Source organism: Cimex lectularius, unplaced genomic scaffold (genome assembly GCF_000648675.2).
Source record: "Cimex lectularius strain Harlan isolate CLEC.00 unplaced genomic scaffold, Clec_2.1 scaffold22, whole genome shotgun sequence".
Classification (NCBI taxonomy): domain Eukaryota; kingdom Metazoa; phylum Arthropoda; class Insecta; order Hemiptera; family Cimicidae; genus Cimex; species Cimex lectularius.
Window position 1 is genome coordinate 1,081,059 of NW_019392657.1, and position 17,111 is coordinate 1,098,169.

At 34.5% G+C, this 17,111-nt stretch overlaps 1 protein-coding gene across 1 annotated transcript; it reads left to right on the forward strand.

Moving 5' to 3' along the window:
• The first annotated feature begins 1,424 nt into the window (after positions 1-1,424).
• LOC106662423 (senecionine N-oxygenase-like) lies at positions 1,425-16,209 on the forward strand. Its single transcript, XM_014386511.2, has 8 exons — positions 1,425-1,533; positions 3,580-3,781; positions 5,546-5,687; positions 8,858-8,976; positions 9,053-9,230; positions 12,552-12,705; positions 12,918-13,081; positions 15,347-16,209. The coding sequence occupies exons 1-8, from the start codon at positions 1,521-1,523 to the stop codon at positions 15,743-15,745; spliced, it is 1,371 nt and encodes a 456-aa protein (XP_014241997.1). The 5' UTR covers positions 1,425-1,520; the 3' UTR covers positions 15,746-16,209.
• The last annotated feature ends 902 nt before the right edge of the window (positions 16,210-17,111 follow it).

Below are 17,111 nucleotides of genomic sequence, written 5' to 3' on the forward strand. Positions count from 1 at the left end.
ATTCCTTTCGTCAACGAACTAATCCGAACCAAAAGTTATACACAAACCTCTGGATCCAACCTAATCTATTGTTCCAGCCCTCTCAAAGCATTTCCATTCCGTCGCCTTAATCCACGATGACCTCCAGACCTCCTTGCCCCTTAATCATTCACAATGGCTGATTTCTTCACAAAAGTCTTGGACAACTACTACCTAACCTAAGGGCCGAAATCCATCATGGCCATGAAAACTAAACTAACCCAAGCCATCCAATATCCAACACATTTCCAATTAAAAGTACTTAGACAAATAGTCAAAGCTCCTTACTACTCACTAACCTCACGATCCACAATGGCCTGAACATTCCTTTCGTCAACGAACTAATCCGAACCAAAAGTTACACACTAACCTCTACATCCAACCTAATCTATTGTTCCACCCCCTCTCAAAACATTTCCATTCCGGCACCTTAATGGACGTCGACCCATTCCTAGCCCCTTAGTCACTCATACCGAGTACCAGCATGGCATATGTCCTCCGGGTGCAGCGCTGGCATTAGTGTCAGTGTTGTGACGATGTAAAAAAAGTTGTAATTTCTTTTGTAATATGTGTAAGGCACAAATTAAATAATAATAATAATAATAAAACAATTTGAACCGAAGTCCAGAAAGGCCTACTGTGTGTAAACAAATAGAGCTTGACAGATTGTTTTTTTTGTTAAAAATTAAGCCAATTACTGTACGGTGCTGTAGTTGGCATGTGGGCTTCGGACAGAAACGAAATTGGAAATCGGGAATTTTGTGTAATAAATATAGCAGTTTTTTTCCAAACGTTTTGGGGAACAAAAGTAATAAGCTGATAAGGCGGTAGCTTTTAGTATCCTTGACAAGTTTAGTAGCTAGCTAGGCAGCTGGAAAATAAGCAAGGCGAGGCTTTGAGTTGTCGAAGGAAGAAGCACCAAAGTTCTGCGCGGTTAATTTTAAGCATTTCTTGATGTTAATGTTAAAAAATCACTATTGAATAATAAAAGAAATGTCAAAATCAGATTCGATTTAGAGTACAATATGGTTTAAAATATATCGATTAAACGAGTGATGAACTACGTTAAACTAAAAAAAACCTGTTTGTTTTTTCATGTTTTTATCACTTTTGCGCATTCAAATAGGACATTGTATTATCTATTCACAACACACAAACAAGATAAGCCTGTTGGTATAAAACTGTGTGTAAACAATTTTACATAAAAATCAATATAAATAATAGTTAAATAGAAGAAAGCTTTTTACATTTCATAAATTTACATTATGCTACGATAAAATGGGTCACTGGTGTAAATATCAAATGACCCGTTAGAAAACATCCTATGCTGGGGGACCAGTTATCTATAGTGACGAAGCACCCCCTACCCCTGGATATAGCCTCTTATTGAATGGAGGGGCGATGCCTTCAAGATCAATCAATCGCCGGAGTAAAACCGAGAATAAACACTAATCAGTAGAAGTACGACTGGACACAGTGAAGTCACGAACGGCGATTTTATCATGTCCTCCCACGGTAAGTCACCGTAGTTCCAATTACGAGGAATCTCTTAAAAAACATTATTTACCTCAATAAATAAATTGTACTTACAATAATAATATACAAAAATTTAAATAAAAATCATGAGGTTATTGTATAATTACAAACTTTCAGGAGATTGCCTTTATTTCTCAATGATTAATTTGCACAATTATGAATTTAACAAAATTATTGCTAAACCTTGTTTATATTGGGAAACTTATAAGACAATAGTTAAAATATTGAGTGAATCATATTACAAACTACGTGATTATTAATCTTCAATAAATTATAAATTAATTACTGCCAGATTTACAGATTTTGCACTCTTTTTTATTAAAAATTTTTCAACTTAAAAACCTGACTACTTGATAGACCCAAGTCGTAAATGATATCTTTTTTGTATTAATTTTTTAAATTCAATAAAGCATTATTATACAGGGTGTCTTTTATATGGAATAAAAACCTCCATACAAACCATGGTTTGATTCTCAACCCTTTCGCAGTTATTCACATTTTATGTTTTTCTTTTTTTTTAACTATCTTCAGTTTTCGTTATAAATCTACTCGTAACTTTTGAACTATTCATTTTTGGAAAAATCAAAACAAAAGCATTGAAAGAGCGTTAAATTTCCTTCTAGAAACACGCTTTAAGAACTTTCACTGTAATTTCTGTTAAAAAACAAAACAATAAATCTTTCAAAACCGCTAAAGTTAAAATTTGTAAAAAAAACTACATACACAAAATCGTTGGGAGGATTCAAGGTATAGCTGTCGAATTGCATAAAAACTTCTTCGTTTAATAGGTTTTCTAGCTGTTTTTTTTTTAATTACATAGAACGAAAATGCAGAAGTTTTATGTTCAATGGGAAAAAAGTGGTGATGGTGGGGAAAAAGGGGAATGGGAGTAATTCGGCTTTTTGTCCTGGGCAAAATTTATTTCCCAACTCTGTCATATTAAAAACACATAAAAAAAGAGACAAAACATCTACACTAAAAAATAGAACAGTACAGAAGTTATAAAAATCAACTTTAATCTGATAAAAAAGCACAGAAAAAAGAAAAAGTCGACGTAAAAATCAAACAAAAAAACATAGAGAGACAATTAACATAATGCTTTTCTTTTTTCTACGTTTAATGTAAAAATTTTGTCTATTTTTTTATTCGTTTCGTTTCATTTTTCTTCCTTTTTGTGCGTTTTATTAAGTTGGGGTGTAAATTGTTCCCAGAACAAAAATTTTAATTGCTAGATCAACCCCATTTCTTTTTTCACCCCTTCACCGCTTTTTTCCCATTTAGCATACAATTTCTTCATTTTGGTTCGACGTAATTAAAGAAAAAAAAATTGCCGTGAACTTTTCTAATGAGGTTGCAAATTTAGTTTTTTACAAATTTTAAATTTAGCAATTTTTCAATGATTTAGTGTCTGTTAGGAACGTCCTTGAATGCTTTTTTTTAATATCTCTTTTTGGATAGTCACAAAAATGAATAATTCTAGAGCTACCAGCATATTTATGACGAAAACATAAGATAGTTGAAAAATAATAAAATGTTGATTATCTACGAACGGGTTGACAATCGGACCAAGTTTTATACGGTGGTTTTTCTTACATTTGGGGCGTATTAGGGTGATTTTTCTAGAAAGAGACTATAATTTTTTCAAATAGAATCAAATGGTGCTACCCGAATTTCAAACGTATCTACCATTTTGTAATAGCGTAATTTTTCATTTTAAAAAACTTTAAAAAAAAATTTTCTAGCTTATTTGAAAGAATTATTTCTAAAAGTTACCCATAAGTTATAAAAATGTATACATCATTTCTAGGGATTTTTTATTTTTGGACCTGCAAATTGATGAAAATTTAAAAGCTCGTTCCTTACAAAAATACATTCTCATTTTCCAAAAATTACCATTTGACGTGAAAGATGACTTTTGAATATCAAATCACTATTTACATTTTTAAAATTGCCCGAACAAAAATAACCTAAGTGTATAATTTAACCTGATCAGTTTTAGAGGTTTTACATGAATTTCTTTTTCAGAATATCCGAAAAACGTAGCTGTGATAGGAGCCGGCGTCGCGGGTCTGGTGGCGGCGCGTCACCTCTCCGATCCTGCCTGCCCCTGCAAGCTAACCCTTTTTGAACAGACGAACTCCCTGGGCGGCACCTGGGTTTACTCGGACATGATCGGTGAGGACGAATACGGACTTCCTGTACACTCTAGTATGTACAAGAGTCTCAGGTAATTTCCTGTTCGATTAGCAGCTAAAAAAGCGGTTTAACTTAATGCGTGATCGTCACATCGGTTAATATGGTCATATCATGATGGGTTTCTATTCTTCTTTCCACGGTTGGGTGTTTTGATGGGCCGGGGTCAGACCTCGGTCTTAGGTTTCCTGCGTTGTCAACAGCTAGGCCGTTTCAGCCCTAACGGATGCAGTTTTAAGCCTAGGATGTCGAGTTGAGTACTCAATATACCTCATCACTCATCACTCTTGTGTCATTTTTTTTTTTTACAATGGATACCAGGAACTGGAGGAGTTCCCTCCTGAGTACTGCAGCTGTTCAGCTTATTGTACTCTTATTGTACCTGACTCCATATTTTTTTTTGGGGGGGGGGCTCGCAACACAAATATGAACTTGCGCCCTCGTTGTGCCCGTGTTCTTCCATCGAAGAAACTCATTTTTGAATGGGGTTGGGGCCAAATTCAGGGTCGCTGAGATCCGATCCCGCCCCTTTCATTGATGAGTGCCGTGTCAATTTCTTTCAATTGCGGCCACCGGTCCCCTTAGGAGTCAGAAAAAGTCCAGAGGCGACGGTGGGGATCGAACCCACGACAGCGGGATCTACTAGCCGAGAGTCTGACGCCTTAACCACTCGGCTACCGCGGCCCCCCCACTCTAGAGACATACTATAATTAAAGTAAATCGCAGGGAAAATCATTCCCTATCCTACAATCATACAACAGCCTTTAATATTAACAAATACATTTCATTGCAGACCTTTTGTAGATATGTCATTGGGTTCAAATTTCCATTGTATCATAGAAACTACGAGGTCGACAACTAGTCACAAGGTAACATACATACTTATAAACCTTTAGTAGTGTTGGGTTATGACTAGCGCAATGCCTGAAGCTGGTAGCAATGTAACCAACTGACACCTCAGCATTGATAACAGAGTTAGCAAAGTTACTAACTTATACATCAGCATAGCTTCATGAGGCGGAATCAAGGTAACAAATTTAACCTCAGCATAGTTGCCTATGCTGAACGTCTTTTTGTAAGTTCGCGTTGATAGAAGTACTTGTGGTTTCTAGTCTGACGACGAGCGTTTAATGCTCGAAATCCGGATTACTGCGGAAAATAAAGCAATAGTACCATCTTAGCGTAGAACCTCGTTTTTCAGTCCATTACGTGTTAGCAAAGTTACGAATTATATATATCAGCATATTTGCCTGAGATGGAACAAATGATTCGTGCTTTGTAGCACAGTTGCTTACTTGAGGTGGTAGCATGTTGCCAACTCACACTATTCGCGCTAATAAATACATTCACTTGTAATACATATCAGTTGAGAGAAAACATATCTATGAAGTACCATATAGAATCAAACAGCCCTGTTTTCTCCAAAAATCGGAACAGGGGACCCAAAGACTCGCTGGTTTAGGATGTTTCTCATATCGCGTAGTAGCCTACACGCTCTTTATATAAAACCGAAGAATAACATCCTTTTAACTATTTTCTAATTTGCCTTTTTAAACTGAAAAACCTTGTACGCCAATTATATTCGGATTCTACTGTCATGTTGCATCTATCATATTTTTTTAACGTTTCGTACGGTATGATCAGATATTTTATCGATTTCAAAAACGTTGAAATTCTTTTTGTAGAAATTTTTGTGAACTACAAGATACAATCGGAAAAATCGTGTTTTGTAATTAAAATTAATTGTTTATTGACAGCTAGTAGTTTACCATTTTTGTTTAATGTAGTTTATTCTTAGGACGAATCTACCGAAGGAGGTGATGATGTTCCCGGATTTTCCCCACGCGAATAAACAAGGGGTGTCCTACCTTACTGCGAAAGAGGTTCTACAGTATCTGAATGATTACGCGGATCATTTTAACATAAAACCCAACATAAAGGTAAGCCGACTCTTTTAGATTTATTTTCTTTTGTAATTTCAGTCTAAGTTCAGTTGTAATCTTCTTTTGTTGTTCCCAAGCTAAAAACACTCACAACATCCATAACTAAAATATTAAAACAACCATACATTTCATAGTGGAAATTTGGAAAAATAAAAGGATTTCTATAACTTCCTCAAATATCATGAGAGTATTGTTCAAAATTTTCAATTAAAAATGTGTTTTTAAATTTTTATCTGACCTTTCTCAATCAAAACACATGCGTAACCTAGGGCAGCATCACCCGTTACTTTTTATATAATCTTTAGGTCAATTGGTTTCGCATCCCGAAAAAACTCGCCAAAAATCGATAAGATAATCTTCATTCTTTTCGTAGGATTTTCATTACCACAATTTACAACCTAGTCTTTAGCATTATCTACTTTCCAATCCAATGAATATTTTCGCAAAACCCTAAACCGAATAAACCTCACCACCCCCCTACTATATAACCCCATCAATTGTCATTGCTTGGCAAAACTTTTGAAAAACTCTTAGAACACTAGTATTCCATCATTGGACGCACCTATGTTATTCCATCACATCAATTCGGTTCGGTGACATCGCTCTACCATTCAACAGTGCCGCATGGTAGACATCATCCTATCCTGGGGACGGAATGCTGCTTGGGTGTTTTCTTAGACGTGTGACAAGCCGTCCTTCCATAAACTTATTATCTTACCCAAAAAATCCTATTCGACAGGTACTTTCATGTACGAAACGGAATATCCTTCTGCACTTTTCACTATGCCGAAGTGGATTTTCCGGGTAGCAAAACACTGCAGACATTCCTATAAATCGATACCACCCAGACCCTGGACTTCTGCCTCCAGGACATTCTCTCCTGTTTAGCAAAAATGGTAAAAGAAATTGAAGATCAACGAAACCAACGCCCAGTAAATAAAGACACTTCGCCTTATCACCTTCGTCCAAATTATTACAACTCTCAACACGACACACAAGAATGACACAACTACGCAGAAAACAAACACTTTGAGCCCTGAAGATGATCTCAATAAAGATCGAAACGTTGGCATGATAAAGAAAATATTTTTCTAAAACCTACGTTACACCAGACCGCATCTCACGATCTCCAGTCATTAACTAAACATTTTTTTGTCGTGCCCACGTTTCGACCTTTGTTGAGATCATCTTCAGGGACTGGGATTTATCAACATTGTTTAAATTATACAAATACACGTAAGATGTGAATTTATACAATGCTAGAAATTTTAGACTCAATCAAAATATTTGTACTCATTCAAAGTGTTTGTTTTCTGTGTAAATGTGTCATTATTGGGTGTTGAGGCCCTGAAGATGATCTCAATAAAGATCGAAACGTTGACACAATAAAGAAAATGTTTTTCTAAAACCTACGTCACGCCAGACCGCATTTCACGATCTCCAGTCATTAACTAAACATTTTTTTTATCGTGCCCACGTTTCGACCTTTGTTGAGATCATCTTCAGGGCCTGGGATTTATAAACATTGTTTAAATTATACAAATACACGTAAGATGTGGATTTATACAATGCTAGAAATTTTACACTCAATCAAAGTGTTTGTTTCCTGTGTAAATGTGTCATTATTGGGTGTTGAGGCCCTGAAGATGATCTCAATAAAGATCGAAACGTTGGCACGATAAAGAAAATGTTTTTTTAAAACCTACGTTACACCAGACCGCATCTCACGATATATAATTTTAAACAATAATTACTGAATAAATTATAGATTTTGTGGTACCTCCCCAAATTAGGATTGCACATGTTATCAGTATTGTGCTAATTAAAAATAAACACGGCTCATTAAATTTGGCTAAAGAATATATTTACAATTTTAAATTTCTAACATAATTTTCTCAACTTTTTTACCAAAGCATCAATGCGAAACCTAAATTTAAATTTACTATCAAAACTTATTCAAATAAATATTTAACTTGAATAGAAAATGATTTAAACATATTTATGCAGGAATGTAATACTACATTAATCTACTACATATTTTTAGTTGGTCCTGTTAAACAAACTTTAATTATTATGCAAAGTATGGTCGAGTTGAAAAATTAGTGTTACGAGCGAGTCTCGAACCCACGATCTACGTATCAGTGCCGTGGCGCTTCTACAACTTTTACTGACCCAGAGGTCGTGAGTTCGAGTCCCGTTCGTGACATTTTTTCAACTCAACCATATTTGCGTTATAATTAATATAATTTTCATTATAGACTAAAAGGATTTTTGTTTTAAGTGTTTTTAAAAGTAAAAACCTCTATGTAAACATTTTTTAAACTAATAGTATTCCATCCGTAATATTTTTTAGTACAACATAATTCCTGCCGGAAAAAAGTGTATCAACAGCGAATCCCAATATTTTACCTGAAAGTTTTAGTTTAAAAAAATCTTTAATATAAATTAAAAATAGTACAGGCCTTAAAACACTTCTCTGTGAAACACACAGCTAATATAAGTGGGATAGCTAAAATTGCGGCTTATTTTGGTTATATAAGTTCTATTTAACAAATATGATTAAATAAAATTATAAACTGACTCTTTGATACAATATTTAAAAGAATATCAAGTTAAAACAAAAAGAGCTTTTCACTTTAAACTTTTGCAGTAAACAAAGGCGGTATAAAAAATTATCTAAATAGCAGATGGATTCTGAAAAAACAAAGAGAGAGAAATCGTACGATCTGGGTCGGATAGATTTGCAAAAAATATCTTTTGTTAAATCTCTATAAACTATATTTTTTTGTAAACAATTTTCATAATTGTCGGTCTTGCCTTTTAGTGATAAGGAATTCTCTTTGTATGAAACCGTACAAATATTTAATTTAATTAATTTAGACTAGAAATCTTATCAGTGCTAATTAAATCATTCTCAATGAAGTTGCCTTGTAGTGATCCGATTTTATGATTGTGACGCTATTAAGTTACATAAATTACATTTTAAACAAATAATAGTTTAACCTTTTCGCTTCTACACTAGTTTTTTTTAGTTTTTTTTTTATTTCCGTTATAATTTAACGAAAATTATGGTTTGATCGGGTTAGTTGAGAAATATTGAAATGTGTTCACTAAATTGATCCAATTAACCTACTTTTATAATTAAACGAACTTTCTTCAACTTTCAGTTTCGTCATTACGTGAAGCAAATAAGCCCGCTCGGCTCCCAGTGGAAAATTGAAGTTAAAGACGTCGAGAAAAACACCGAACACGTTTACGTTTTCGACGCAGTTATCATAGCTAATGGGTACGTCACATTTAATCATAAAAAAAGAAGCTAATAAAAATTTATTTCAATGATTTAACGATTCTTGATTTTTTAGGCACAACAGCAAACCACGTTACCCAAGAGTAAACGGATTGGAACATTTCAAAGGGAATCAAGTCCACAGCCACAACTACAGAGATGCCGTTCAGTTCCGAGACCGAAAAGTTCTCATAATCGGCGCTGGTCCGTCCGGCCTCGATTTGACTTTTGAGATCTCGTCCGTAACCGACAACGTGAGTTTTTTCTCTCGAAAGATAACCCTGAAGAATAGCAATTGAATAGTTATAAGATAGATATTTTATATCGAGGAAGATTACATAACCAACAGAATATCTTTCTAGGAAATGATATTGCAAAAAAATTTCTTGAGTGGATTTGGATTTGGTTTTATACAGGGTGTCTTTTATATATGGCCTGGATGAATTTTCTCTTCAGCCAATGACGCTTTCCAAAAAACAAAAAAATACGTGTTTAATATTTTTTAGTCTAGTTTCAAATTTTTACCTTTTTTTGGAAAAAAATTATACATCGTACGTGAACTTCAAAATTTCAAATACGACCCTATATATCCTGGGAGAATCTTTTAAAGGAATTTTTACACTGAAAACAATGGTGTAATCGGATTTTAAATTGGTCAAAAAATGACGGTTTTAGCAAAAAGATTGAAAAAACCGTTTGGTTGTTAATTCCAATTATTTGCTTCTTCCTTAAATTAAATATTAATTGCCTTGATTGTTTACATTGTTTGTAAACTCGCATTATGAGTGCAAATTTAATTCCTGGAAGTAAATCAATTTTTAAAAAAATAATACCTATTCGTTACATTCAGTATTCCATTCAAAATGAACCAAAAAGCACATTTTTCCGATCAACAGTTAAGGGCGTCGGTGGCCGCAAGGTTTAGTCTTTGACACGGCGCTCATCACTGTAAGGTAAAGGTCCCGGGTTCGAATCCAGCGGCCCTGCATTCGAATCCGACATACTTACAAATGGGCTTTTTTTCAAAAACACCGGCAACCTGACGGTTTATATGACCTCTGCTGTTGCGAACCCTCGTTAAAAAAAAAAATTAAAAAAAAAACAGCGAGTTGATGTGTACGACTGGTTTATTGATAATCGTGCGGACGAATTGTATTCCCAGAAATTTCCTGATCGCCCAAGAATAAACCAGAAAACTCTTTAAATTCACTAATTTCGTGGTCCGCTTGACCAATTAAATCATTACAATTAATTAAGGTTTTTAGTTGAGATGAAAAAAAGTCAATGACACGAGCGGGATTCGAACCCACGATCTTCGGCTTGATACGCCGCTGCTCTACCACCTGAGCTATCGTGACCTCATCTCAACTAAAAACCTTAATTAATTGTCCTGTATTAATTGATCAAGCGGACCACGAAAATAGTGAATTAATGATTTAAAAATGAAGTACACTTCACTAAAGCTCTCCGTCGCCATTTCAATTGTCGTCGAGAATCCAAACCGATTAAACGAAATTTGAAAAATGGCAAAAAGGAGGGAAAACTCATAAGGTGGGGTTGAGATGGGGAGTTGATGTCCGAGTGGATCGACGTCACGATAGCTCAGGTGGTAGAGCAGCGGCGTATCTAGCCGTAAGGTCGTGGGTTCGAATCCCTCTCGTGCCATTAACTTTTTTTCATCTCAACTAAAAACCTTAATTATTTTCAGTGTAAAAAATCTTTTAAAATGACGTGTCAGTATGTGTAGGGTCGTGTTTGAAATTATGAACTGGGCCTGAAGTCATTCCACCCTGTATAATTTTTCTCCAAAAAAGTAAAAATTTGAAACTAGACTAAAAAATATTAAACTCTTATTTTTACTGTTTCAAGAGAAATTCAGCCAGGCCATCTAAAAAGGACACCCTGCGTCTTTGTGTGTTTGTCCCTCTATATGTTATTTATTGGAACAATTGTATTTATTAGCGAGAATGAAGTAGCATCCCCGAGGAATATCGAGGGCTCGAATAAATGAGTTCTGTGTTGCTTGTCTGTTTATATTGGCTTGAAAGAAATTGATGAAAGAGAAATAGTTTTTATTTATATCAGTTTACTGAGTTAATTTAATAGCGTACAAGAATGGACCCCGAGGAATAGTGATAGGGGCATTATGAGTGTGGTCTGGTGTGAATGGATGTAATTTATTAGCGTAAAAGTGGTGCTCCTTCCCCAGATAACCCGAGGTACACCTAATACTTCAAGCCAATATGAATGCTAACCAGACTTTTTTATTTTATTGTCTATTACAACTACAATTAAGTGTAGAAAGCAATAGTGAAAAAAAAGTAAACCAAACAAAACAGTAAAATTAGAATGGAGCAGCTGGTAGCATTCCACCCTACATTTCATTTAACATTTACTGTCTTCACCAAACAAATGCCTCTTCAGCTTCAGAAGGTTTGAGGGGATTCTGTGTCAGAGCTGTTGGATGAGTGGGTTAGTATTGACTGGGAGTGATTTATGAAACTTTTATCTGTCGCGTACACTCGGTACTAGACAATGCGTCATAATGGGCACGTTCTATGGACCCACCGATAAGTTTTACTTAGTCAGTAGTCTGATGGTAGTCAGGGAATGTTGAGATTAAACCTCCTTAAAATGCTTTTTCCGCCATTGTAAGGAACCCAGAAATGGTAGAGAACCAATTACAGATTATTCTTTCAATTCAATGAACTGTGTGGTGTTTAGTGACCGTAAGCCGACGATTATTTGGAGATCATGAGGTCTGGAGTGGCGTAGGTTTTAGAAAAACATTTTTTTTATATGCCAACGTTTCGATCTTTATTGAGATCATCTTCAGGGCTCAAAGTGTTTGTTTTCCGTGTAGATGTGTCAGTTTGTGTGGGGTGTTGAGAGGGCCCACTACACTCAATAGTGACACGGAAAACAAACACTTTGAACCCTGAAGATGATCTCAATAAAGATCGAAACGTTGGCATGATAAAGAAAATGTTTTTTTCTACCGCACCTCATGATCTCCAAATAATCAATGCATACTTTTTTCAAGAAATAAATTCTAAAAATCTTCGTTTTGTTCAGTCTGATGTCTATTTAAGCTTAACGTTCGTAAACGTTAATACAAGAAGAGCTTTACAATATCACCCAACTTACATGCAAATACTGATAATATTGGTAAAATCAAGATTAAGATAAAATTCACTAGTTTTCGTGATTTGGCTTTATCAATTAATTAAGTTTTTTAATTGAGATAAAAAAGTCAGTGTCACGAGAGGGATTCGAACCCACGACCTTCGGCTGAACTACCACTTGAGCTATTGTGACCTCGATCCGCTCGGACACTAACATCCCATCTCAACCACACCTTTTGAATTTTCCTTACTTTTTTATCTCAAAGAGATTTTTTGTACACCATCGAAAAAACACAAGCGATCGAACAACTCAAGAAGGATCCTTGAAGAAGGATCTTGTACGATTCAATTTGTTGCATGGGAAATCTGAGGAAACATAAATGCATATTTTATAACGATGTTGATAAAACATATTAACAAGTTTTGACTCAATAATTGATAAATTTCTAGATCGTATTAAGCCATCACACAGACTACGCTGCGAAAGTCGGCTTCCCATCTAAAGTCGTCCTGAAGCCCGACATCAACAGGATAAACAGAGACGGTAGAGTTCTATTCAAAGACGGAACTGCCATGGATTTCGACGATATCGTTTTTGCAACGGGTAATAATTATTATCAACCCTTGAATAATGGACTAATGTATCTCTATTAAAACTTTCTACAGATTTATTACCACCTTGGTAATTACGCTTGAAGTTCTCCTTATGAATATTTACGTTTCTTTTAAAGACCAACCCTTTCAGCCCCTCCCCCTCGGCAACATAGAAACAAATCTTAAGTAAGAAATTAAACATTTCCTGGTCAATTTTTACAGGATATTTGTACACGTATCCGTTCCTGTCGAAAGAATGTGGAATCGAAGTGGAAGACAATTACGTCTCCCCCTTGTACAAGAGCATCATCAATATCAACCACCCGACGATGGGTATGTTGGCCGTTTTAAAGCACACTCCTACATTTTACATGGTCGATATACAGGTGAGACAAATTATTTCATTTTATAATACATTCATTAAATTGCGAATTTTTTCTTGTGAGGATGAATCTGTTTGGTGGGTTCCGATCATTACGGCCCGCTATTTCTCGCTGTTTTGTTTCATTCAGACCAGCTTCTCACTATCTTCAGTGGTGGGTTGATCGACTAAACCAAACCATATATTTAATTAATTCAAAAAATTTCGATAATCAGATTTTTTCACGTATTTATAGCAACAAATACAACATAGTCATCCATAGTTTCAAATTAATTAATGAATTAATACATGTTAATATGCTAAAAATTTAATGCTGTAACAATCTTGATTTGTACGTTTTATGGTAAGTTTTATAATATGAACTGTGTGGGGCGTCGGTGGCCGCAATGGTTTAGGCGTTGACACGGCGCTCATCACTGTAAGGTAAAGGTCCCGGGTTCGAATCCAGCGGCCCTGCATTCCAACCCGACATACTTACAAATGGGCTTTTTTTCAAAAACACCGGCACCCTGAGGGTTTATATGACCTCTGCTGTTGCGAACCCTAGTAAACAAACAAAAAAATATGAACTGTGCAATTTAAGACAATTAATTAAGGTTTTTAGTTGAGATAAAAAAGTCAATGGGACGAGCGGGATTCGAACCCACGATCTTCGTCTTGATACGCCGCTGCTCTACCACTTGAGCTATCGTGACCTCGATTCAAAAGGTGGGGTTGAGATGGGAAGTTGATGTCCGAGTGGATCGAGGTCACGCTAGCTCAAGTGGTAGAGCAGTGGCGTATCTAGCCGAAGATCGTGGGTTCGAATCCCGCTCGTGCCATTGACTTTTTTATCTCAACTAAAAACCTTAATTAATTGTCCTATATTAATTGGTCAAGCGGACCACAAAATTAGTGAATTTGTGAAATTTAATATGAACAGATATCAGTCTCGATGACTGTCAGAGTTCTGATAGACCGGGTACTCAAATTTTCATTGTCTATAAAATATCACTTACCATTTTTAAAAAAACTGTAATATATGGATTAACCAAAAGAACATAACTTTTGACGAAATGTATCGACCATGTTTTTTTTTTTCACGAATAATCCGGCTCTTGGTATGGTCTGGATGAAGAAATAAATTCAGTTGTTCCTTCCAAGCTTTCGACCTACTTTAAGGTCATCATCAGAGCAAAACAATCTTAAATATGTTTACATTGATATAATCAAGCCCTTGGCAATGTTAGGACTGAGTTTTCATAGAAATTTGAAACCATCTATTAAAAACTTAATTATCTCAATGTTTATACAAATTTAAGATTGTTTTGCTCTGATGATGACCTTAAAGTACGTCAAAAGCTTCGCTGTAACAACTGGATTTGTTTCTTCGTTGAGACCATACCTAGAACCAAATTATTCGTTCCAAAAAGCCAGAAGGTTTACGAATTGCACAAAACCTTATAAATATGTAATATAATATAAAAATATATATTATTTATGGTTTGTACTTTGTAAAGTATGATATGGTTTTCAATATTACATGCAACTGGTAATAAACATTTAAAACATATNAATAAATAATAAACTATATAATATAAAATCATCTATAGATTAATTTGGAAAATTTTGTTTAACAATAGTACTTTATCCATTTCCCAGCAAGTCTGAATTAATATCAAGGACAGATTTCTAATCCGGAAAAAATTGGATCCAAGAAAACGTTCATAAAGGAAAAATCCATATGTGTAATCTCTTATTAGTGACAGTAAAAAATTAGTGTATCTCAATGTCAAAGGCGACATCACAGATTAAATGAGGTCAATAATTTTTGCCTTTATCATCTTGGTTTAAAGATAAATTTTAATTTTTTTTTTCTAATCGTGGATGCCCTTCTTTAATTCATAATTTCAAGGAATTTTAACATATGTTCTCTTTATAAATATTCGGTATTTTACAGAGGATTGATTAAACCTTTGTAAGTTTCAATATTAGATAAGGTGGCGGTAACGGTCTTATCATCATCCGAGGTGCGAATTTTTCAATAAAGTTCAGGACTACTGAGATTTGAACTCAAAAATCATTCCAAATATATTTTTACAGAAGACTGTTGTCTACCTAGTTCAATTACAAAAGTAGATCATATGATTTTTTTTTAATATTAAATTTATGATTTATAGATTGATAGAGAAATATATTGTTTAATTTCAGAATTATACAGTTTAATATGGCAGAGCTTGTAACCATGTAATGTATGACATAAGTAATGTTTGACAACTTTAAATTTTAGGTAAGGTTTTTTATCAAGTGTCTTCTCCATCCGGAGCTTTTGCCAAATAAAAAACAAATGCTCGCTGAGCTGAAAGCTTTCGAAGAGAGAAAAATAATGGAAGGAGTTCGTAAATGTGACTTTCACATGCTTGGCGAAGACAATCAACTTTACATGGACGACCTGTTTAAAATCGCCGGCATACCCCCGATACCCCCGATACTCCTCAGGATGTACTTTCATGGATACAACGCGATATTTTCCGATTTCAAGTCCTTCCGTCACAACTTCTACCATATCATCGATCAGGAGAATTTCACCGTGGTCGATCTTAGGGAAATTATGACGCAACCCCTTGAAAAACTTCACTCCAACCCGTCTGCTTGTTGCGGAACTCTAGTACCAAAACACAACGCATAGAGTGGAATAGTAATACTTAGACTGTCAAATAATATAACTAGCTTCAAGCAAAATTTGTACAAATTTATTGGTATTAATGAGATAAGAGAGTGAGAGCGAGAAAAAATGTGTGAGTGAGAGATGATAATATGCTTTATTTAATCATGCTTTTTACCACTTAATGTGGAGATCAAGTGTGTGTTTTTTATTCAAAATGACAGTTTGCATTGTAATATATTTAATGTGATGTAATTAAAAATTAATGTTTTACATGTAATCTTTTACTTGAAAATCTCCAAAATTTATGTTTTAAAAATGAACACAATTAAAACGGCTGAATAGTTTTGATTGTTTCAACAGCTAACTAGTTTGTACGTAACTTTACTTTATTATTTAAAACTACTTTAATTTATGGATTGTAAATCAATTATGTCAACTTAAAATGTAAAGAATAAAATAAATATTATTTTTTTATTATTACAGGATGTTTTGTGTTTTCTTCAACTGAGCATGTGACTCTGCATTAATTCCTTTCCGTGTTTAAAAAGGGTGGAAGGGGACACAGGTTAGGAATACATTAAATGTTGGATTAAGTGTTATGAAGGGATTAAAGCAAACGTGCTCTGGGGATAACTGACAATTTACCGTGGGCATTTACAAATGTTATCTTTTTCTAAAAGATTCAACCAAAAATTACAAATGTACGGCTCATAAACTTGGTTTGGATAATACATTATTAAATGTGTCCTTAAAATTGATTAAAATTTGCAGGGAGAAATATTAAATACTGATTTTAAAAAATTCTCCCTTAATTTTGATCTATTGAGTATGTTGTGTCTATGAAATTCATATTAATACTATTTTTAACCAATTAGGTTAAATATTTGAAAACAAAAAAACGCCTTATTTTTTTTGAGGAATAATATTTAAAATATGTAGTTAATTATAATAATTTAATTTTAATTGTAAATTGTACAAATGTACATACAAAAATGTAATATTCAAGAGAGTTCAAGAGAGTTCAAGAGATTTCTGTGTGAAATGATAACGTTACTCACGTGCAGAAAAAGTGGCCTGTACAGGCTAGAGGAAATCCCAAATTTGCCCAGAAATTCAGGGCAAAATTTACACCAAAGCTGTACTCCCATTTTGCTGTCAGTAAAATAAAGAATTCAGTGGCCTGAGTGAAGAGTGGGATTTCTTACAAAGAAAGTAGCTTCGGTTATTGTTTGGAGGATTGGATCCTGTTAAAGTTGGGTTTTTAGCCATCCTGTTACAGTTCCACTCCAAAAGTCTACAAAGGAGCTAAAATAGTTGTATAAAGGTTTTTTTTTAAGTCTTGGACATTAAAAACGTTTTAAGTTATGTTTCTGGATTCCAAGTTAAC

Coding starts and splice junctions, on each gene's coding strand:
- LOC106662423 (XM_014386511.2), top strand. Junction 3,782..5,545: donor AGTATGTACAAGAGTCTCAG/GTAATTTCCTGT, acceptor GTTTATTCTTAG/GACGAATCTACCGAAGGAGG. Junction 8,977..9,052: donor GCAGTTATCATAGCTAATGG/GTACGTCACATT, acceptor TTGATTTTTTAG/GCACAACAGCAAACCACGTT.